The sequence below is a fragment of the Neofelis nebulosa genome, chromosome 2 (genome assembly GCF_028018385.1).
Source record: "Neofelis nebulosa isolate mNeoNeb1 chromosome 2, mNeoNeb1.pri, whole genome shotgun sequence".
In the NCBI taxonomy this organism is placed as follows: domain Eukaryota; kingdom Metazoa; phylum Chordata; class Mammalia; order Carnivora; family Felidae; genus Neofelis; species Neofelis nebulosa.
Window position 1 is genome coordinate 111,180,800 of NC_080783.1, and position 25,036 is coordinate 111,205,835.

The 25,036-nt window shown below is 40.0% G+C and overlaps 1 protein-coding gene across 10 annotated transcripts in view; it reads right to left on the bottom strand.

Moving 5' to 3' along the window:
• Nucleotides 1-759: 759 nt before the first annotated feature.
• Nucleotides 760-25,036, bottom strand: part of SAP130 (Sin3A associated protein 130) — an 82,419-nt gene continuing 58,142 nt past the window's right edge. For all 10 annotated transcript variants that reach the window (XM_058715662.1, XM_058715668.1, XM_058715664.1 and 7 more), the window contains 6 exons: nucleotides 18,698-19,056; nucleotides 14,809-15,057; nucleotides 14,518-14,643; nucleotides 3,186-3,289; nucleotides 1,969-2,082; nucleotides 760-1,709 (listed from right to left, as the gene is read on the bottom strand). In XM_058715662.1, coding sequence (XP_058571645.1) covers nucleotides 1,551-1,709; nucleotides 1,969-2,082; nucleotides 3,186-3,289; nucleotides 14,518-14,643; nucleotides 14,809-15,057; nucleotides 18,698-19,056 — 1,111 coding nt within the window. In that variant the 3' untranslated portion in view covers nucleotides 760-1,550. The remainder of the gene's footprint in view (nucleotides 1,710-1,968; nucleotides 2,083-3,185; nucleotides 3,290-14,517; nucleotides 14,644-14,808; nucleotides 15,058-18,697; nucleotides 19,057-25,036) is intronic.

The following is a 25,036-nucleotide window of genomic DNA, read 5'->3' on the forward strand; positions in this document are numbered from 1 at the left end:
GTGTGCACAGAAGAGAAACTGAGGCAAAGGAACATGCTTCCAGCACTGGTGTCTAGCAAGCAACCAATAATACCTTTTAAAGTTGGCTCCATACCTCTAGTGGAATAGCCTTGATTATTCTGAGGGCTTCTTGGCCTAGGCTACCCAGGCCTATGTGGCCTAACCAGAAGCCTGCTTTGTTTCTTCTCCAGTGCCATAGCAGATGGGAGCTTACCGTTCCAACTGGAGGAAGCTTGTTGCAGGTGAGGCAGAGTGTTAGTCCCAAAGACCAGGGCAGAACTGGCACAGACTCCCCATCTTAAATCTATTTGGGTCGGGGCAAAGAGGTGAGCTTCAGGCTCAAGTTGGCAACCCATGTCCTAAGGAAGAATATCCAGCTGGAAGGGACAGAGGTGGCGGCTGGTGCTCAAAGGAAGCAGGCCTAGCCACTACACCACTCAGGTGGCTCGGAGGAAGCAAGAGCAAACGTGTGAAGAAAATCCACCATCGTTGGCAGCCCCACCCCCACTCCTGCAGCCTCAGTCCTGTAATTTGACCAGTTTGTGCCTGCAATGGGACAAAATACAGTCTTGTATTTATGACAACCAAGAGCCATTGTGACCTCTTCAAAACACCAGGATAAGAGGAACTCACTCATACGGAAGAACAAAACTTTAGCAGAGTCAACTCTCAACAATGTGTGAGAAATTACAGTAGGATACACACATGGTGGACAGCACAGCCCTGATTCACTTGATAAAAAGATGCAAACTGCTCATGTACAAAAACCTCTTTGAGTCCTTTATTAACATTGGGAGATGTGCGGTACATACGATCAACAGCATCACACCAGCTACGCGAAGTACAGATAACTGAGAATGTACTTCAGAACAAGGATCTCAGAGCAACTTCAGATGTTGCTTGCTCGGAACCTCCACAAAAACCCAACTCTGACACACGCAGGACAGACAATATAACAATTTCACTTTGAAATGGTTCTTTAAAAAAATGACAAGAATTAATAGTTCAAACCCTTTAGAGTGTGAGATGTGGCAAGTCTCTTGGTGCCATATGACACTGCTGTAAAAGGCCAGCTCAGGCATTTGAAGGTCAGACAGATAAGAACTGGCTGGGCTGAGGGGAAGAGGTTTGATTTTTCAGTGTAGTAGAGAGATAACAGATGGTCCAAGTGGATACTTTCAGTCCAGGCTCAGTATGGGTCCTGCAGGAATCCGTCAGATAAATACAATTTATAAACCAGAAGGCTGAAAACTGTCAGCCACTCATTTGTGTCACTGATTCTCACTGGCAGACACCGATGCATCAGGAGTCGTTTGTGACACAGCGAGTTTAAGAGGGATATGCCTAAAAGAGAGAATGGAGTTCACTGCATCAGAACAGCTCTGATCCGTTTGTGCCATTGGGTACCATGGGTCCCTCTGCTTTCTTGTGTGAATTAAGGAACACTTCCTTTTTTTCAATGTTCCATTTTGAAAAGAACCAAAACCCTCCCCCCACCCGCACCATCATTCTTCATAAATTCTGTTTCCAAAGTCCTGATTCTTCTGGGTCTAGACTTTCTCCTTTCGCTTCAATTTTGACACCTTCTTGACAGTCCCATTCTTGTTTAGAAGCTTCAGGACACGGTCTTTATGATCTAAAACCTTAAGCATGGAGTCTCTGGCCTCACTGATCTGGTCCATCACAAGTTTACACCGCTGCATATTTCCCTGCAACAGAAGACATCATCACCAATCGGTAATCAGGAGACCACCAGGCTTTTAAATAACCTTTCACCTTTGGACTGAGGCCATTCTGAGGCTGTCATATAAAAAAACGTTTTAGTCTTTCTTGGTATTGCAGGCTGAAGTAAACAGTAGGTTTTTACTAAATAAGTTAGTGAAAGAGGTAGGGAAATGGGAGAAGTAAGACCATTACGTAGGGATAACCCCCTAAACTGGATGGTCAGAGGGAAGGGCTCAATCAAACCTGTATCAGTTCGTTTATTCGGTGCAGATCATCATCAGTGGCCGCCTTTTTCTTTGGGATAATCCCTTCCTGTAGGTTGGTGAGTCTTTCATAAACATCATGCTCCAGATTTGTCTGCAACACACAAGAGGAAGGGCATCATGACCTCAGAGGTACTTTTCCTGAGTAACGTCAGGCAGATGCACCCACCTTGAATCACTTCTGTAAACTGGTGTGAGAACTGTGTGGGTGATAGGATCCTTTCTCCCGAGGACTAGGGCGCTAATGTAGAGCAAGGGAAACTGTTCAACAACGATTAACAGAACACTGCGTCACAGAGTCCATCTTCAAGGATAACTTTTAAATACTGCCCTGAATTCACAACTGCTCTAAAAAAAAAGTCTAAAGGTTTCAGAGAATATGCTTTTCTAAAGTACAAAAAGTAGCCACAACACTACTTTATTTTTAGATACTCATAATAGACCATGTTCTTCACATCAGTGCTACTCCAAAGATGGAAAACTTCATGAGGTTGTTTTGACTGGTGCCCCTTCACCTTCTTGGTGAAGAAGGACTCCCGCCCTAGGGTGATGGAAATGGACATGTAACACCAGCCAACACTGGACACACATGAGATCAACAGCAGTTTACTAGTCGATATACTCACAGCCCAGGGGAGGAGGACATCACACACCATGCAGGGCCACGCAGGGGCTGCACTCAGGAACAGAGTGAACAAGCAGGGGCTGTAGGAGGCAGGCTTTGTAGTATCAAGAGGGAGAGGTGTCCCCTAGTTCCCATGGGAGGATGGGACAGCTTATTTGAACAATATTGCAAACTGGCAGGGAAATAAATCCCACTAATCAGGAAGAGGTGGGAGCTGAGCCTGGTTCCCGTGATAAGGAGCATTGTGGGCAGCAAGGGTTTACAGTCAGGCCACTCGAGGCTCTCTGTTTCAGATTCATGGCAACACAAAATACTGAAGCTTAACTGTGGGTCTTACACCCACAGTTGTTCAATATATTTTGGTTCTGGGCATCAGACTAAGATATGTTTGAACTGTATCTCTGGGATAGATATAATAATTATAATATTACGTATTATACGTAAAAACTCTGCCATCACCCAGATGGAAATGCTTCAGAATTACTCAAAAGGAAACACTATGAATACGGATGCCTCTGGCACCTGTTCCTCATATCAGCAGGAGATAACAACTTTACTAGAACTCCACCTACCAGCTGTAGCAACTGAGCGGCACAGAGGTGAACTTTCCAGCCTTGAGCACGACAGGACACCCCTTTCTGGTTAGCTATTTCCTGCAGCATAGCTTTCTTCTCTTCTGGAGCCATAAAAAAATAAAAAGTGTATTTCAATTTTTATAAAGCTAAAAGAATTCGGGTTCAAGCTGCTGAGGTGCTACTATGTTATCAAGAATGTCTTCACTTAAATATCTTTATTTAAATAACTCCTTTGCATTGAAGTCATTAGGAATAGAGGTCACAACATGAATCAAAGTTTCTCCTTTTGTTCATCCCCGAAGAATGCCATAATGACGTACTCTGCTAATCTAGAGAGTTCAAAAGAGAGCAAATTAATGTTTTAATCTCTTAAAGGAAGGGAACTGGTCTGTGGTTGCTTAGAGCCCTTGCTGATGTGTGATGCTTCCAAGCCTGTGGAGAACTGGGCATGAAGTTTTAGAAGAGTTTTGCTGTTATCTAGATGTTGGAGAAATGAAAGGAATCAAATTTGTATAACATTTCACATTTGGATAGAAAAGTCCAGTAACCAGAACTGTAGTAAAATAAATATGAAACGTATCATCTGGACTGGGGAGGGATAAACTAGGATAGAGGGGTACTTGTCAAAGGTGAGTTTAGCTGTGTATGTGAAGTTTTAATTACTGTTTAGCTATAGCTTAAAATGTATTTACAGATTAACAGATCATTAAAAATTATTTTAAAATATTTTTAAAATTTTACTTTATTATTTAAAAAAATATTCTTGAAAAGACTGTCTATGTATTTGTCAAAACCCACAGAATATAGAACACCAATACTAAGCCTTAATGTAAGTGATGAACTTTAGGTGATAATGATGTGTTCATGTATGTTCATCAAACACACCAAATCTACCATTGTGGTGGGGATGTTGATAGTGCGGGAGGCTGTGCATGTGTGGAGCTGAGGGTACATGGGAATCCCCGTACCTTCCATTCAAATTTGTTGTGAACCTAAAACTGCTTTAAGAAGTTTATCAATTAACCAACGCCCCCCCCCCCCCCCCCCCCCCGCCCTCCATGGCACCTGAGTGGCTCAGTGGGTTAAGCATTCAACTTTTGCTCATGATCTTGCGGTTCACAAGTTCGAGCCCGGCATTGGGCTCTGTGCTGATGGCTCAGAGCCTGGAGCCTTCTTTGGATTCTCTGTCTCCCTCTTTCTCTGCCCCTTCCCCACTTGTACTCTGTCTCTTTCAAAAATAAACCTTAAAAAAAAAAAACTACCTAGTAGGTAAATATTAGCGTGCATATGATTTAAAGACTTTTTAAACTTTTGAGGCAATTGGAGATTCACATGAAGTTGTAAGAAATAACACAGAGATCCTAAGTACTCTACCTGGTTTCCCCCAGTGGTAACATCTTGTAAAACCACAGTACAATGCCACAACCATGATGATGATGCAGCCTATTTAGATTTCACCAGTACTTGGTGTACTGTACTTGGGTATTTCATTTTAGACATTAAAAAAAACTCTTTACTTTGAAATAATGATGGACTCAGAGGAAACTGCAAAGATGGTACAGGGATACATCTGATAAGAGACTTGTATGTAGAACATATGAAAAATTCTTACAACTCCATAATACAGAGATAAATCGTGTAAAAAGTTGAAGGATCCAAACAGACATTTCTCCGAAAAAGATATACAAATGGCCAATAAGTACGTTCTAGTTTCTGGCTACTCCAACAAAAGTTGCTATGAACAGCTGTGCAGATTTTTGTGTGGACACAGGTTTTCACTTTTCTGGGTAAATGCCCAGGAGTGTAAGGTCATATGGTAAGTGTATGTTCTGGTTTTTATGACACTGGCAAATTGCCTTCCTGAGCAGCTAGCTGGGCAAAGTGTGCAAGACAACTGACTTGTGGAATGACAGTGCACCACTGATCACTCCAGTGAAAGAGAAAATTTTAGTAACTATTTAAACCTCTGGGAAGGCACATTAAGGGAAAACAGAAATGCAACTCTACTCATGCAACATATATTTAAGCACATCTGCGGTAAGAACAGAGAGTGCGTGATATCTGAATCAAGACCATTTCTCTGTTTCTCTCCCAGCTCAGTGAGGTGGATACCCCATGCAGACTGTAGCAGCCCAGAACATGGGGTTCCCTTCCCTCCAGCTGCCAGGTGGAAGGCGATCTTCCCAGGAGAAGCAGGTCATCAGGATTTCCCATCCTGACCCTTGCTACCTGCTGCTGAGGCTAAGTACTAGGTGTGTACAACTGAGATGCAGGGGTTCTCTTCTGTTCAATCCCTAGTCCAGAATGGAGACTGTACCCAAGGCAAGTGTGCTAAGAACACTGGGGCCCTGGGAACCCTTTTCCCGCTTTTTGAAGTGATGGTTTTATGCTAGGAGAAGCAAGCCAAGAGGACCCCAGGCTGCTCACTCCTCTTCCCTTCCACTGGATGCTTACCTCCTAGAGAAGGTTGCTCACCTTCAGAGAGAAGGTTGCCATTGTCCCCACCCCACCTCCAGAGTCCTTGCTCAGAGATTCTACCTGGGGCGGGAGGTGGGGAACAGGCCATAAAACAGGTAGTTTCTAATCTTTTTCCAAAGCAACAGGCTCCATGTGCCACAGACTATGAAGCTGAAACCTAAAGGCACTCCTAGGAACAGTGGGTTCCCATAGTATAGGAATAAATGTTATGGAGGTGTCTCGGTGGTTTAGTCTGTTAAGCGTCTGACTCTTGGTTTCTGCTCAGGTCTCATGATCTCATGCTTTGTGGGTTCTGTGCTGGCAGTGTGAAGCATGCTTAGGATTCCCTCTCTCTCTTTCTCTCTGACCTTCCCCCACTCACACTCTGTCTTTCAAAATAAACAAACAAACAAACAAATACATTTTATGGTCATTTTCCATTCTAGGACCTAATGAAAATATTATATCTCCTTAGACAGCTCTTGGCTTGACAGTTTCTCAGACTGTCCTTGATTCTGATGACCTTGACAGTTTTGAAGGGTACTGGTCAAGGAATTTTGAAAGATGCCTTTCTATGTGGATCTGTCTGATGTTTCTCAGGATTAGAATGCAGTTATGAGAGGAGATACAGAGGGGAAGTGACAATGCCATCAAAGACTATGAGGGGTACACACTCCAGTATAAACAACATACAGTTATATTAGTATTAGGTGTACAATATAGTGATTCAACAATTCTATACATTTCTCAGTGCTCATCAGAAGTGTACTTTTTTTTTTTTTTAACGTTTATTTATTTCTGAGACAGAGCATGAGTGGGGGAGGGGCAGAGAGAGAGGGAGACACAGAATCTGAAGCAGGCTCCAGGCTCTGAGCTGTCAGCACAGAGCCCTACGCGGGGCTTGAACTCACAGACCATGAGATCATGACCTGAGCTGAAGTCGGATGTTTAACCGACTGAGCCACCGAGGCAGCCCAGAAGTGTACTCTTAATCCCCTGTACCTACTTCATCCATCCCTCCTCTCCAACTTCCCTCTAGTAACAATCTGTTTCATCAGCTTGTTCTAGAATTATAATTAAGAGTCTGTTTCTTGGTTTGTCTCTTTCTTTGTTGTTATTGTTTTTTTTAACATTTATTTATTTTTGAGAGTGAGACAGACAGAGCATGAATGGGGGAGGGGCAGAGAGAGAGGGAGACACAGAATCTGAAGCAGGCTCCGGGCTCTGAGCTGTCAGCGCAGAGCCCAACGCGGGGCTTGAACTCACGAACTGTGAGATCATGACCTGAGCTGAAGTCAGATGCTTAACCAACTGAGCCACTCAGGCGCCCCTGTTTTGTGTTTTTAAATTCCACATGAGTGAAATCATATGGCACTTAGCATTGTCTTAGCATTATACCCTCTAGATTCATCCATGTTGTTACAAATGGCAAGCTTTCAATCATTTTTATGGCTGAGTAATATTCCCTTGGGTATATATATCACATCTTTATCCATTCCTCTATCAATGGACACCTTGGTTGCTTCCATAATTCAACTATTGTAAATAATGCTGCAATAAATATAGGAGTGCATAAATCTTCTCAAATTAGTGTTTTCATACTCTTTGGGTAAATACCCAATAGTGGAATTACATGATATGATAATTCTTACTTCTAATTTTTTTTAATGTTTATTTTTGAGAGAGACAGAGTACGAGTGGAGGAGGGGCAGAGAGAGAGGGAGACACAGAATCCAAAGCAGGCTCCAGGCTCTAAGCTGTCAGCACAGAGCCCAACGCGGGGCACAAACTCTGGAACTATGAGATCATGACCTGAGATGAAGTCAGATGCCTAACTGACTGAGCCACCCAGACACCCTATTTCTAATTAAAAAAAAAAAAAAAAGGTTTATTTATTTATTTTTGAGAGAGCAGGAGAGCGAGCGAGCGTGTGTGAACAGGGGAAGGGCAGAGAGAAAGGAGAGAATCTCAAGCAGGCTCTGCACCATCAGTGCAGAGCCTGATGCAGGGCCCGAACCCACAAACCATGAGATCATGAGACTTGAGCTGAAATCAAGAGTCAGTGGCTCAACCGACTGAGCCACCCAGGTGCCCTTCTATTTTTAATTTTTTAAGGAACCTCTATACTATTTTCCACAATGGCTATACCAGTTTGCTTTCCCAACAACAGTGCACAAGGGTTGCTTTTTCTCCACATTCTCCCCAACATTTGCTTCTTTTGTTTTTGATTTTAGCCATTCTGACAGGCGTGAGGTGTGGTAGCTCACTGTGGTTTTGACTTGCATTTCCCTGGTGATGAGAGATGTTGAGCATCTTGCCATGTGTCTGCTGGCCACCTGGATGTCTTCTTTGGAGAAATGTCTGTTCATGTCTTCTGCTCATTTGTTGCTTACATTATTTAGGTGTTTTTGGTGTTGAGTTATAAAAGCTTTTAACCTTTTATCAGATGGGTCATTTGCAAATATCTTCTACCATCCAGTACACTGTCTTTTAGTTTTGTTGTTTCCTTCACTGTGCAGATTTTTATTTTGATAGGGTCCCATAGTTTATTTTTGATTTTGCTTCTCTTGCCTCAGGAGACCTATCTAGAAAAATGTTGCTATGGCCCATGTCAGAGAAATTACTGCCTGTGTTCTCCTCTAGGATTTTTATGATCTCACATTTAGATCCTTAATCAATTTTGAGTTTATTTTTGTGTAGGTGTTAAGAAAGTGGCTCAATTTCATTCCTTTTTAAAAATTTTTTTTAAAAATGTTTATTTATTTTTGAGAGAGAGAGACACACAGTGAGTGGGGGAGGGACAGAGAGAGGGAGATACAGAATCTGAAGCAGGTTCCAGGCTCTGAGTTGTCAGCACAGAGTCTGACATGGGGCTTGAACTCCCGAACCATGAGATCATGACCTAAGCCAACGTCAGACACTTACTGAGCCACCCAGGTGCTCCAACAGTTTCATTCTTTTGCATGCAGATGTCCAGTTTTCCCAACATCATTTGTTGAATGGAATGTCTTCTTCCCATTGGATAGTCTTGCTTCCTTTGTCAAAGACTAATTGACCATATCATTATGGACTTATGTCTGGGCTATTTTGTTCCATTAATCTAGGTTTCTATTTTTATGCCAGTACCATACTGTTTTGATTACTATAGCTTTGTATTCTATCTTGAAATCTGGAATTGTGGTACCTCTAGTTTTTCTTTTTCAAGACAACATTGGGTATTCAGGGTCTTTTGCGATTCCATACAAATTTCAGAATTATTTGTTATAGCTGTGAAAAATGCTGTTGTATTTTGGTAGATATTGCATTAAATCTGTAGACTGCCCTGGGTAGTAATGGCATTTTAACAATATTTGTTCTTCCAATCCATAAGCATCTTTCCATTTTTGTCATATTCAATTTCTCTTATTAATGTTTTATAGTTTTCAGAGTACAGGTCTTTCACCTCCTCGTTTAAGTTTATTCCTAGGTATTTTACTATTTTCGGTACACCAGTAAATGGAACTGTTTTCCTAATTTTTCTTTCTGGTATTTCATTAATAGTACATAGAAATGCAACAGATTTCTGTATAATTATTTTGTATGCTGAAAACTCACTGAATTCATTTGTTAGTTCTAATAGTTTTTTGGTGGAGTCTTTTGGGTTTTCTCTATATGCGTCATCTGCAATTAGTGAAATTTTTCCTTCTTCCTTCCCAATTTGGATGCCTTTTAGTTCTTTTTCTTGTCTGACTGCTGTGGCTAGAACTGCCAGTTATATGTTAAATAAAAGTGGTGAGAGTGGACATCCTTGTCTTGTTCCTGTTCTTAGGGGAAAAACTCAGTTTTTACCACTGACTGTGATGTTAGCTATAGGTTTTTCATATATGGCCTTTATTATGTTGAGATATGTTCCCTCTAACTTACTTTGTTGGAAGGTTTTATGATGAATGGAGGTTGCATTTTGCCAAATGCTTTTTCTACATCTATTAAAATATTCACATGGTTCTTATTCTTTCTTTTATTAAGGTGATGTATCACGCTGATTGATTTGTAAATAATGAACCACCCTTGCAAGCCAGGAATAAATCTCACTTGATTATGGTGAATGACTTTTTAAAATATATTGTTGGATTTGGCTTGCTAGTATTTTGTTGAAGATTTTTGCGTCTATGTTCATCAGAGATACTGGCTTATCCTTTTTTTTTTGTGGTGTCTTTATCTGATTTTGGTATCAGGGTAATGCTGGCTTCATAGAATGAATTTGGAAGTTTTCTTCCCTCTTCTATTTTCTGGGATAGGTTGAGAATAGGTATTAACTCTTCTTTAAATGTTTGGTAGAGGGTGCCTGGCCGGCTCAGTCGGTAGGGCATGCAACTCTTGATCTCGGGGTTGTGAGTTCAACTCCCACATTGAGCATGGAGTCTACTTAAAACTAAAAAAAAATTTTTAAATGGGAATGTTGAATAGAATTCACCTGTGGAGGCATCTGGTCCTGGACTTTTGTTTGTTGGCAGTTTTTTGATTACTGATTCAATTTCATTGGTGGTAACCGGTCTGTTCAAATTTTCTATTTCTTCCTCAGTTTTGGGAAGTTATAGGTTTCTAGGAATTTATCCACTTCTTCTATGTTGTCCAATTTGTTGGCACATAATTTTTCATAATATTCTCTTATACTCCTTTGTATTCTTATACTCCTGTGGTGTTGGGTTATTCTTTGTCCTGTTTCATTTGTTTTTGTTTATTCAAGTCCTCTCTTTTGATGATTCTGGCTAAAGGTTTATTAATTTTGTTGATGTTTTCAAAGAACTAGCTACTGGTTTCATTAATCTGTTCTATGGTGGTTGTTTTTTTTTTTTTTAGCTTCTCATTTATTTCTGCTCTAATCTTTATTTCTTCCCTTGTACTGGTTTCAGGTTTTTCTTCTTTTTCTAGCTCCTTTAGGAGTAAGACTTACTTGAGATTTTTCTTGCTTCTTGAGGTTGGCCTGTATTACTATGAGCTTTCCTCTTAGAACACCTTTTAATGCATTCCAAAGATTTTGGATTGTGTTTGTTTTCATTTTCATTTGTCTCCATGTATTTTTTTATTTCCTCTTTCATTTCTTAGTCGACCCATTCATTTTTTTAGTATTATGCTATTTAACCTCCATGTATTTATATTCTTTCCAGCTTTTTTCTTGTGGTTGATTTCTAGTTTCACAGCGCTGTGGTCAGAAGAGACACAGGGTATGACTTCAATCTTTTTTACTTTGTTGACACTTGTTTTGTGGCCCAACATGTGATCTGTTTTTTTTTTTTTTTAAATTTTTTTAATGTTTATTTATTTTTGAGACAGAGCATGAACGGGGGAGGGTCAGAGAGAGAGGGAGAGACACAGAATCTGAAACAGGCTCCAGGCTCTGAGCAGTCAGCACAGAGCCCGACGCGGGGCTTGAACCCACGGATTGCGAGATCATGACCTGAGCCGAAGCCGGACGCTCAACCGACTGAGCCACCCAGGCGCCCCACATGTGATCTGTTTTGAAGAATGTTCCATGTGCACTTGAAAACAATGTGTATTGTGCTGTTTTGAGATGGAACGTTCTGAATGTATCTGTTAGATCCACCTGGTCCAATGTGTCATTCAAAGCCACTGTTTCCTTGTTGATTTTCTGTTTGCACGATCCACTGATGTAAGTGGGATGAAGTCCCCTACTATTATTGTATTACTATTGACTATTTCCTTTATGTTTGTTATTAGCTGCTGTATGTATTTGTGTGCTCCCATGCAGGGTACACAAATATTTACAACTGTTATATCTTCTTATTGGATTGTTCCCTTTTATGATTATATAGTGTCCTTCTTTGTCTCTTTGTTTTAAAGTCGCTTTTGTCCAATATAAGCATTGCTACTCCGGCTTTCTTTTCACTTCCATCTGCATGATCAATGCCTTTTCAACTCTTCACTTTCAATCTGCATGTGTCTTTAGGTCTGAAATAGGTTTTGCTTTTTAATCTATTCTGTCATCCTATGTCTTTTGGTTGGAGCATTTAGTTCATTTACATTCAAAGTCATTATGGACAGGTATCTATTTGCCATTTTGTTACTTGTTCTATGGTTGTTTTTGTAGTTTTTCTCTGTTCCTTTTCTTCTCTTGCTCTCTTCTCTCATGGTTTGCTGGCTTTCTTCAGTGATATACTTGGATTCCTATATTTGTTGCATATCTACTACTAGTTGTTGACTTGTGGTTATCATCAGTTTTATATATAACATCTAATGCATACAGCAGTCTACACTGACAGTCACTTATGTTTGAACAGAAGAGTGCATACTATTAGCACGATGTGTCATTATTCATACTGACCTTGAACACCTGACTGAGGTGGTGTTTGTAGGGTGTGTCCACTGTAAAGTTACTCTTTTCCCCACCAAAGTACACTTTGTAAGAAAGTCTCTATGTGCAGATCCCACTTAAAGACTGGAAATTTCTGTCCCCTTGAACATCTTTTTGTGCATGCCATCCGTGTTATCCTCTTTGGTAAAGTGTCTCTTCATGCCTTTGTCCATTTTCTAATTGGATTATTGTTTTTATTTACTGTTAAGTATTGAAAGTTCCTAATACATATATTCTAAATATGAACCCTTTATCAGATATGTGGTTTGCTAGTATTTTCTCCTGGTCTATACTTTATCTTTTTATCCTGACAGAGTCTTTCAGTGATAAGAAGTTTTTATTAAGTCCAATTTATTTTCCTTTCCTTTTGTGGACAGTGTTTTTGGTGTCGTGTCTAGGAGCTGTTCACCATGCCTTAGGTCCTGAAGACTTTATCCTAGGTTTTCTTCTAAAAGTTTTACAGTTTTACATTTAATATTTAAATCTATTATCCATTTTGAGTTAACTTTTGTATAAGGTGTGAGGATTAAGTTGAGGCTATTTCTCTCTTTTTTTCTCTCTTTTAAACTCTCTTATGGATGTCCACCACCATTTGTTAAAAATAAGAAGATTCTCCTTCCTCCACTTAATTATTTTTCCATTTGGTCAAAAATCAGTTGAGCATATTTGTATGGGTCTATTTCTGCATTTTCCATTCCATTCCAGGCACTTACATGTATATTCCTCTGCAAATACCACCCTGTTTAAACTACTATAGATAAACTATATGCTTTAATATCAGAAAAAACGATTTCTCTTTTTTTTCAAGATTTTAGCTATTCTACTTTTTATACCTTTCATGTAAAGTTGAGAATAAGATTTACTATGTCTACAAAAATCTTTCTGTGAGTCTGTTAGGAACTATATCAAACAAACCTACTGATCTAGGGAAAACTGACATCTTATGTTGAGTTTCAAATCCATGAATGCTGCATGTCTCTTCATTTATTCAGATCATTTTTTTTTAGTATTTATTTTTGGGAGAGGGCAAGTGGGGGAGGAGCAGAGAGAGGGGGCCAAAGGATCGAAAGTGGGCTCTGCGCTGAAAGGCTGACAGCAGTGAGCCCAATGTGGGGCTCAAACTCACAAACCGCAGATATTCAGATCTCTTTAGTCAGCATTTCATAGTTATCAGCAAACATGTATGTTTTGCTAGATTTATACGAAAATTACAATTTTAGTATAAAATTGTATCTAAAATTACAATTGATTTGTGTGTTGACATTGTATTCTGCGACCTTGCTGAACTCATTTACTACTTCCAGGAGTTTTTTGTATGGAATCCTTGAGATTTTCTATGTAGACAATGATGTCACTTGCAAACAGAGATAGTTTTATTCTTTTCCAATCCATATAGTCTTTTTATCTCTTCCTTGACTTATGGCGTGTCTAGAACTTCCACTACTAATCGTGAGTTTGTTTCCTGTGTTGCTTATTGTTCTGTTTTTTTTCTTCTTCCTGTGAATTACCTGACCAATTTTCAATATTCCATCTTGATTTATTTATATGAACATGATTTTAAAGCTTGGGCAAAGTAGATCAATAAAGTTTAATAGTCAAGAGACCATCTGAATCAACACTTTCAGTGGTCAGATTACCTTTCCTGAGATAAATTTTTGCACAGTGAGTCCCAGGCAGTAGTAACAATCCTTCCATATGGCATAAATGTTATCAGGCTATACTTTACAATACTTTCCTGCTATGACATGGAACTCCTGTGCCGTGAAGAGATGTTTATTACTGGGCCACTCCCTGCTTCCACCAAAGGCCACCACTCTGGTATCTGGAAATCGAGCCTCTTTCCAGACCTCAAAGTCCACTCATAAGAACTGCTGGACATGCAGCCACCTCTGGAGTTCCCTTCAGAGACTGAACTATCAGAAGCTTTACCCCTGCTCACAGACATTATAGTCCATACCATCTGACTCATCTTGAGGATTCAAGGAAACCATCAGAGATGTTTCCAAGTAGAATTTATTTGAGGGAAGGGGAAATGTGATCAATTCTCTGAAAACTTACACTTCTCTGTGCCATGATTATACCGGAGATTAATGATGCTTTTAAAGTCTACCGTCTCGTACAAATATTTGCAGATATTTGCAAGTACTATCAGCTATTTTTACTATATGTGGGTTTATGAAAATGTAATTCTCAAGTACAACCACAACAAAACGTTTACTGAAGACTTGCCCCAGACCATTTCAGGAGCTTCACATGTTAAACAAAAGGTGTTTTGGAAAATAAATTTCCTGGGGCTTACAATGTATCTCTCAGCATCCTAGGGACTAATGTGGACTATGTCCAATAACAATAAAGCTTTTCCATAACTACCCTGGGGGCTAAGGAGGTCACTGTGTCACCCCCTGGGTTTTCTGGAAACTAGAAAACTGTAATTCTGTCTTTCTACTCTACTATGATTACCATACAGTCAAGTGAGACCAATTTCATGCATTCACAATGGATGTTTCTGGGGAAACTAACCTTTGACCCGGACATCACTGTACCGCTGAAAGTGGTGGTAAGCAGCTTTCCAAGGGTTCCGATAGTGACGGAGCAAAGTAATGGGAGGTCTCGGACGCACTGGGACATACCTCACACCTTCTTCATCTATTCAGAAGAAAAGAAAAGGAAGACATTAAATAACTTATTATATATTGTCAAGAATCCTCAAGATGTAACTTTAAGAAGGATTATGGGAACAGCCTTGGGGATGGACTCCCAACTTAAGTGGGAAAGCTTCACGTGACAATAGCTAGCCCAAGTGACCATTACCAATATACTCCTTGGGTGGAGACTTGCGCTTCTCAGCCTTCACCAAAAGACTCTTGGCAGTGGACTTCTCGTCGTCAGTGCTGTTCGTCTCCATCATATCCCCTTCTTCTGTAGAAATCACGTGCTGTTGCTTTCGAGGCTTTTTCCTTGGAGAGGCACCAGGTGGTAGGTCACTTGTAGGCATGGACAGGTTGTTAGCCAGCAATGTGAGAGATGGAGACACAGTGCTGGTAGCCAGGGGGGGAACTGCTGTCATAGGAAAAAGAGCACATACATGTGTGAGAGAACCCACGCATTATGGGAAGCTTCACTGGATTTGCAACCAATGAGAATGGCTAAGACAGAAAAGAGAAGTAACATTTACTGAATCTTCCTATGTGGCTGGTAGTGTGCTAAGCACCCTACTTGTGGCAGAGGGTGCCGACTGCTCCCTAATACATCATGATTTCACCATCCTTAAATGAGGACCCTTACACCTGTAGACAGGCACTCTGCCACTCAGCTGAAAGACTATTTACTAGCCTCCTTTATAGATGGGTGTGGCCATATGAAATGAAAACAGAAGTGTTTTGTAGCATTTTTTATAAGTGTCCTTAAATGAAGGTGTGACCTTCTACTCCTTGTCTTCTGTCACCCTGGAACTCAGATACGATAGCTGGAGTTCTAGCAGCTCTCTTGAATCTAAAGCACGAGGTCAAACTAGGGGTGGTAGGACCTTGGATCTCTGATCCTATGGAGTCCAGTACTATCCCTGGACTGTCTGCTTGAACTGTCTCTGCTATGGAGGACACTAGGCATGTTCCTCAGGCCTGGAGTGCTCCTTTTCCAGATATCCGAACAGCTGGCACTTCATCTTTTTAATGCCTCTATTCAAAGATGACTTCCTCAGTGAGGCCCTCCCTTTAAAACTCTTCTTAAATTCATAGCTCTGACTTTCCCTCACATAGCCACACCTCACTTTATTGTGCTTTGCAGATACTGTGCTTTTCGAAAATTGATGGTCTGTGGCAACCCTGTGTTAAGCAAGTCTACCAGCACCGTTTTCCCAATAGCATCTGCTTGCTTTGTGTCTGTGTCACATTTTGGTAACACTTTTTCATTATTATTATATTTGTTATGGTGATCGTGATCAGTGATCATGACTCACTGAAAGCTCAGATGATGGTTAGCATTTGTTAGTAATAAGGTATTTTTAAAAAAAGTTTATTTTGAGTGAGTGAGAGAGAGAGAGAGAGAGAGAGAGAGAGAGAGAGAATGAGTGGGGGAAGGGCAACGGCAAAGAGACAGGGTGGACAGAGGATCCAAAGTGGGCTCCAGGCTGACAGCAGAGAACCCATGTGGGGCTCGAACTCACGAATGGTGAGATCATGACCTGAGCTGGATGCTTAAATGACTGAGCCTCCCATATGCCCCAGCAATAAAGTATTTTTATTTTTATTTTTTTTAATTTTTTAATTTTTTTAATTTTTTAATTTTTTATTTTTTTATTTTTTAATATATGAAATTTACTGTCAAATTGGTTTCCATACAACACCCAGTGCTCATCCCAAAAGGTGCCCTCCTCAATACCCATCACCCACCCTGCCCTCCCTCCCACCCCCCATCAACCCTCAGTTTGTTCTCAGTTTTTAACAGTCTCTTATGCTTTGGCTCTCTCCCACTCTAACCTCAATAAAGTATTTTTAAATTAAGGTATGTATATTGTTTTTAAAGACATAATGCTATCACAGGGTGCCTGGATAGCTCAGTTGGTGAAGTGTCTGGCTCTTGATTTCGGCTTGGGTCATGATCTTATGGTTTCTGGGATGGAGCCCCGTGTCAGGCTTTGCACTGACTCTGCCCCTCCCCTGCTTGTGAGTGCACACTCCCTTAAATAAATAAACATTAAAAAAAAAAAAAAGACCTAATGCTATTGCACACTTATTGTGTAAACATAACTTTTACATAAAATTCATTTGACTTGATTTATTGTGATATTCATTTTACTTTATTATTATTTTTTAAATGTTTATTTTTGAGAGACAGTCAGAGTACAAGTGGCGGAGGGGCAGAGAGGGAGACACAGAATCTGAAGCAGGCTCCAGGCTCTGAGCTGTCAGCACAGAGCCCGACACGGGGCTTGAACCTATGAACCTCGAGATCATGAGTTTGGACACTTAACCTACTGAGCCACCTACGTGTCCCTTATTTTTTTAATCAAAAAAAATTTTTTTAGCATTTATTTCTTTGAGAGACCGTGCATGCAAGTAGGGGAGGGGCAGAGAGAGGGAGACAAAAGATTTGAAGCAGGCTCTGTGCTGTGAGCACAGAGCCTGATGTGGGGCTCGAATTCACAAACAGTGAGATCATAACCTGAACTGAAATCAAGAGTCAACCACTCAACTGACTGAGTTACCCAGGCGCCGTGATACTCACTTTACTGCAATACTTGCTTTATTGTGGTGGTCTGGAAATGAACCCACAATTTCTCTGAGGTATGCCTGTATCTGTCATTGCTTTTCTTAACTGTTTCTCTCCCCTGCTAAAACGTAAGCTCCAAGAGGATGGAGATGTACTTGTTTTGCACAAGGATGTGTCACAGTACCTGGTGTCAAGCCCTACAATTTGAGGCAGGATTATCATCAGTTTTCCAGTACAGAGAGGTAAGAGGAACTATCCAAATCAAGGGAGAACAGTAAAATGGAAAACATTTAATTTCCCATGCTGGGTTATCCACGGTGTCTTTCAACGGAGTACTGAGGCTGAATGTGGGTAAGAATAATATTGTGGGTATTATATATATAAAATAATGGGTAAGAAGAATATTTCATGGCATACTAAATACAAATAAACAGCAGGTTTAATAACTGCAGACACAGCACAACCATACCCCTTACTGAACAAACAGCATGGGGGATGGAGGCCTTTATGCCAAAATGCTAAGAGGGCAACGCCCGGTAACAGGAGTACAAAATGACTTGCCTTCCACCTGGGCTTTATCGGCATTTCATAAATACTGTACATGATATGTTATTTTTGCAGTCGGGGGAAGCAACGTTCCTCAATAAATTATTAACAAGTATACAAACAATCAGAAAACCTCCAAAGTAACCTGCATTTCACACACTGGAAGTTCAGAGTCAAGGAGAGGAGGGAAAGAAAGTAGCGAGTAATTTCAAGATTTAACTAATCACATGTAAGTTTATCAAGAGAGTATTTTCAACAACATAGATCTTACTTCACTGCATAATAAGGCAACACAAACTGGCAGGGAATAAACGTTAGATAATTAGCCCTTGGCTTGATTTATCTTGACCCTTATTTTCTATTTTTAATTTTATTTTTTAATTTTATTTTTTTCTATTTTTATTTTTTTAATGCTATAAATGTTTGTATTAAGAAAAAAGTTCAAATAAACCTTATACCACAAGAAACTAGAAAAAAAAAAGAAACTAATCTGAAATTTAGTAGAGGAAGGAGATAACAAAGAAAAATCCGAAAGAGATAAACAGTAACATTACTGAAAGTAATGATCAGTTTTTCCAAAATAAATAAATAACACTGGCAATGTTTTAACTACATTAAGAAAAAAAAGAGATAAGACTCAGAAACCAAAATGAGAAATGGAAAAGAAAATACAACAGATAGCCACAGAAGCTCTAGTTCAGGATATTCTTGGAGAAATGTTAATCCTTTTCATGATTCTGTTGAAGAAAGAAAATTAGTGCTAAAAGGGAAGCAAAAATGGGTTGTTTTCAAAAGGAGCCTTGTTAGGGAGTCTTCTCTTTCTTAAAAGGAATGAAATGCAAACAGTGCACCCCAAGGGATCGGGCTCTGCGGCTGAGGGTCCCAGGAGTCCGGCCCAAGGAGTGTCATGTGCCAATGAAGAGTGTTCTGGGAATGAACCTACCAGAGACCGGCCTCATGATGTCCATTGGCTCCACTTCTTCTTTAACTTTTATCTCAGGTACCGGAGGGCCCAATACAGAGGAGAGATTGCCGGCCACAGCGGCTGATGGCGGAGGGGCAGCTGCGATGGTAGTGACAGGAGGAGTGACGGGGACCGCTCCGGGAATGGTTGAGAGGGCGACGGCTGGCTGTGATGGGGGGCTCGTGGCTGCGATCATGGTTGGGATGGTCGGTGGAGGCTGCTGAGCCGTGGGAGGGACTGCAATGGTGGGCTGGTCATTGCTTTGACTGGACACGGTCTCCATGGACACAGTGACTGGAGTGGTCATTGATACGTGGATTTCTGACTTAGGCTTGGCACTGAAACACGAAAATGAAGATAATGTAGCAAACATCTCGGAGGATGGGTGTTTGTCCAGTTCTTTTTGTACAATGCACAGCACAACCCTAACTCTATTAGTTTGATTCTAGATATTGAACTTTAAGGTAAGTTTTAAAAATATCCCCACCTGGGCCCACCCTACCAAATTTTATAAGCAGTGATAAAATTAACTTAGAAAATAGCATTCACTTAAAGTCACATCATCAAAAGTCAAAGAACTTTTACTACATTAGTCTTTTTTCTCCCCCAATTCCTTAATGCACATGTTGCCTTATGAAGTTTTGTTTTGAAATCACAATCATACTCACTTTGTCTGTAGTTTCTTGTAAACCTATTTCTTATAGAAGAGGAAGCTCACACACATGGTAATGATTCAAAAGAATACAAATTGAAGATAATTTTCTTCCACTTCACATACCCAGCCCCTTACCCAGAGGCATCACAACTTTCCAGCTATTTTACCAGAATACTTCAGGCCTCTAAAGTAGCTATACATTTAATGTTTAAAACTGTTTATCTGAGGCGCCTGGGTGGCTCTGTCAGTTAAGTGTCCGACTTCGGCTCAGGTCATGATCTTGTGGTTCTCATGAGTTCGAGCCCCACAATGGGCTCTGTGCTGACAGCTTGGAGCCTGGAGCCTGCTTCAGATTCTATGTCTCCCTCTCTCTATGCCCCTCCCCTGCTCATGCTCTGTCTCTCTTTCAAAAAATTAATAAACATTAAAAAAAAATTAGAAAAAAACTATATATCCTATTTTTTTCAGTTTTATCAGAAGTAGTTCCTCATGTCATTACAAATTCTTCTTAAACATTATTTTTTAAAGTAAAAAAAAATATTTTTAAAGACTTTATTTTTGAATAATCACTACACCCAGCATGGGGCTCGAACTCAGGATCAAGGGTCACATGCTCTACCGACAGAGCTGGCCAGGTATCCCAGTAAAATATTTCATTTAATAGCTGTAAAGGTTTACATACTAATGCTGAAAATTCAGGATATGAAAAGCAGTACTTTTCAAGGTATGAAAAGTACCCCCTCAAGTTCAAGGCCCAAAACAATTGGATTTCCATAGGCAAAAAATTCAACATCAAACCAAATCTCATACCATATACAAAATTGAATTCCACATGGATCATAAATCTGAGTTTAAAATGTAAAACTATAAAAGTTTTATAAAAATACAACTCCCTCCCCCCAGGATTTAGTCAAGAGTTCTTAGACATGATACCAAAAGTACACTCCAAAGAAAAAAATGATAAATTGAGTTTTAGCAAAGTAAAGGCTTTTGCTAAAAAAAAAGAAAATAAAATTAAGACTTTTGCTTTGCTAAAGACCACTTTAAGAAGTAAAAGACAAGGCACAGACTGAAAAAAAAATATTTGTGAAACACATTATGTTGATTCCACTTACATGAGGTACCCAGAGTAGTCAAATTCACTGAAAAAAGAAAAGTACAACAGTGGCCCCCGTCGGCTGGGAGGAGGGAAAATGGAAGCGGCTGAATAATGGGGATAGAGAGTTGCAGTTCTGCATAGATCTGGAGAGGGCTGCCCGAGAGTGAGAATATGCTTAACACCGATGAAATGTACACTTAAAAATGGTTAAGACAAACAAACCAAAACACATTATTATCTATGATAAAAGAATGATATTCACAATATATAAACAACTCTGTAAACTCAATACTGGGAAAACATACAGTCTCAATAGAAGACAACATGAATAAGGAACAAACTTATATGAATAAGGAACAAACACTAGAGAAAATATCCAGGAGGCAAACAGGCACATGAAAAGATGTTCAATACCATCAGCCATTAGAGTCGTGCAAATTAAAGTCTTGATGATATCCTACCACACCCCAATCAGACGGTGAAAATAAAACTTAACATTTTATAATAGCAAGCACAGGAAAGGATGTAGAGCAACTTGATATACCAAAAACCTCCTAGCACTAATAAATGAGGTTAGCAAGGTTTTAGGATACAAGGATCTCACATGTTGCCGGTGGAAATTTGAAACGGTACAGCCAGTCTGCAAAACAGTTAGGAAGTTCCTTATAAAATGAAAAATACATGGACCATGTAACTTAGCAACTATACTCGGGATTTTTATCCCAGAGAAGTGAAAATATATGTCTACCAAGGAAGTTGTACCTGAATGTTCATAGCAGCTTTATTTCTAATAAAATAAACCAGAACAATCCCAATGTTCCAAACCAGAACAATCCCAATGAACCTCAATAAGCAAACGGGTAAATAAGCATACGGGTATACCCATGTGATGTAACATTACTCACCCTAAAAAGAAGAAATTATTGATACATACAATTTGGATGGATCTCAAAAGTACAACATTTGGTGAAAAAATAAGCCAGCATCATTAGGTATGAAAAAAAATATATATTACATATATAGAGTATATATTTAATTTGAGATTCCATTTACATAAAACTCTCAAAATGAAAAAATTCTGGTGGGGCACAGCTAAGTGGCAAGGTATTATTAGGTTTGCAGGAAAGGTATGACTGTGAATAAGGGAATATCTTTGTGGCAACAAAAGAGGTTCACAATCTGATCATGATAATGGTTATATAAATCTATTCATGGATGAGATTTCAAATATACACCAAAGGGGGGAAAAAACTGGTGACATTTTAATAAGGTCTGTAGTTGGTCAACAGCATTGTACTAATGCCAATTTTTTCACTTTGAAAAAATACGAGGGTTATGTAAGACGTAATCATTGGGGGAAGCTGGGTAAGGGTACATGGTAACTTTCTGCACTATTTTATAACTTTTTGTGAGTCTTAAATTATTTCAAAATAAGTAAATAAAGGTGGGGTACAGGAAAAGATTATTCTGGAATTAAAGAGAATTAATGTGGGAGTAATGATCTCTGAAAATTCTCTTTCATAAAAGCAACAAAAACTTGGCATTAACAATGTTTTCAGAACTCTGGAAATGAACAATGTAGCAAAATTATTCAAGAAAATCAGCCAAACCTCAGTAAGACCAATAAAGTCTGTGGTGTTTAACTTGCCCTATTTTTAACTGTTTTTTTTTTTTTTTTTTTTTTTAGAGAGAGAGAGAAAGAGAATGGGAGAGCATGTAGGAGAACGTGTGCAAGCAGGGGAGGGGCAGAGGGAGAGGGGGACAGATCTGAAATGGGCTCAGTGCTGACAGTAGAGAGCCTGATACGGGGTTCAAATCCACGAACCATGAGATCATGACCTGAACTGAAGTTGGATGTTTAATCCACTGAGCCACCCAGGCGCCCCTGCCCTATTTCTCTCTTTCCCTTTCCACCGCCAATGGTAGGCTTGCTAACCACCAGTCCATGCTTACAGCAAAAACTAGCAGCCTGGCAGCTACCAGAGGGGCTAGAGGCCCTTCAAACCCTCTTGACCAGAGAACTATCATTATACAAACTGGCTGCTCCCATTTGCAAGACTGTCTTATCTACCAGACCTGCTCAGTGTGAACACCTTTTCCTTCTAGAGTACTGGAACAAATCAGACACAAGTGATCAGCTTCCCAGCTAACTGATAGGATGGTAACAAGTGGGGCAAACAATAAGCTACCCAAAAAGCTTTAAAGGAAAAGTTGGAGAATGAAATGTCCACAGGGGCTTCAAAAAGCTCCAACGTATTTCTGGCAAATTCAGGAAGCAATATATACATGTAGGACTGTGTGCGTATCTTGGGCTGTGCAGAGCCCAGGAAAGAACCAAGAAGGACACAGGTTCTCACCTCTGGCTCTGTGTAAGCGAAAAGAAAAAAGAGATGTAAAACCGCCTGCCTCAGTGTTGATGGGCTACCCCAAGACACACAAGGCCCTTAGCAAACACAGAGACTTACTGGTTCCAGGCATTCAGGCATTCAAGGAAATCGGTTTAATCATTAGATGACTACAAAGCTAAGAGTGTATTCAGTGGCCACACTAGACAAAGACAGTGATTTTAAAGAATTATTTTACAAAAGTCCCTAAACAACCAAAACCCAACAACAAACCCCAGCAGCAACAACAAACCCCAGGGAAGTGTGGGAATCTGATTTCCAGAGTTGCCACACACCGTTTAAAATGTCAAGTTTTCAACAATAATTCTGAGGTATGTAAAGAAACAAAGCAATGTTTGAACATGGCGGGGGAAGCAATAAAACGGTCACTAAGGATGCACAGGTGTTAGGCTTACTAGTCCAAGAATTTAAGTTAGCTATTGTAAATATGTTTAAAGAACTAAAGGAGATCATGGTTATAAGAACAGCCTAAAAATCATGTCTCAGCAAACTGAGATTAATAAAGAGACAGAAATTATTAAAAAAAAGACCAAAAAGCAATTCTGCACTTGAAAAATATGAGTTGAAAGGAAAACAGAAAATCACTAACAAGACTCAAAAGTGTATTTCTGGGGCACCCAGCTACCTCAGTTGGTACAGCATGTGACTCTTGATCTCGGGGTCATGAGTTGGAGCCCCACATTGGGCAAAGAGATTATATATATATAAAAAAAAATATATATATATATGTGTGTGTGTGTGTGTGTGTACACACACACACACACACACACACATATAGCAGTTGGAAAAAAAAAACTATATTTCAGCAGGCATAGGAAAGAATCAATAAGCTCAAACATAGGTCAATTGAGATTATCCAGTCTGAGAAACTATAAAAAGGGGTAAGGGGGCGCCTGGGTGGCTCAGTCAGTTAAGCATCTGACTGCAGCTCAGATCATGATCTCACAGCTCGTGAGTTCGAGCCCCGTGTCGGGCTGTGCTGACAGTTCGGAGCCTGGAGCCTGCATCGGATTCTGTGTCTCCCTCTCTCTCTGCCCCTCTCCTCCTCATGCTCTGTCTCTCTCTCTCTCAAAAATAAATAAACATTAAAAAAAAAAAAACTTTAAAAAAGGGTGGGTACACAGGAGGAAAAATAAACAGAGCCTCAGAGATCTTTGGGACAGCAATAACTGTACCAACATACACATACATAATGGGAGTCCCAGAAGCAAAGAGAGAATGGGGCAGAAACAATATCTGAAGAAACTGTGCCAAAGACTCCCCAGATTTGATGAAAAACATCAATCAACCAACTTCTGTAGGAAAAGGTGAAAAAACGCACACCTAGACACATAAATTGTCAAAATGCACGAATATATATATTAAAAAAAAATTTTAAGTAGACTCCACACCCAATGTGGGACTTGAACTCATGACCCAGAGATCAAGAGTCACATGCTCTACCAACTGAGCCAGTCAAGGTACCCCCCAAGGAATTACTTAAAAGTGAAATTCTGTAATTTGATCGCACCAAAAAAGGGAATATATGGCAAAATACTAAAAGTTAAATCTAGTTGAATAATACTGTGTTCTCTATTTTGTTTTACATTTACAGGTTTTCATATTAAGAACTCCAAAAAAGAACGCTATGAGATAAAGTTGAAGATATCGCCTGCAAAGAAAAAGAGATTTTCAATTTAAACTTCTCCCAGCCATTGTATTATTTAAGAGTGTAAGCAGGAATTCTGTTTATGGAAAGATGGCCTGGACATACTTTTTCATATTCTTCCTAGTTAATTATAGCTGAAATCATGAGTATTACATATAAAAGCAACAAAACACCTGCTGAGAGATGAAGGCAGACTGGCTAGGGTGCTCAGGACCAAAGGAAGACATAGCAGTGAGTTCCCTGGGTTTCCTTTCTGACTGTGCTCCAGTCTGGGTCCTGGAAGGCCATAATACAGAAATGTCAAAGGGCACAGACAAAAATCCCAAGAAAAATCTGCTCAAGGAACCAAGACAGGAGCAGCTGAGCAAGACAGGAGACTTCTAGACAATAACTGCTCTCCCAGTGAAACACCACAGAAACGACTGTGGTCCTAATTCCCACGCTCTCCGGCAAAGGCTGTGGAGAACCTAGACTTCCACACTTGCCAGGCTGTAATGAGGCAGCGTGATTC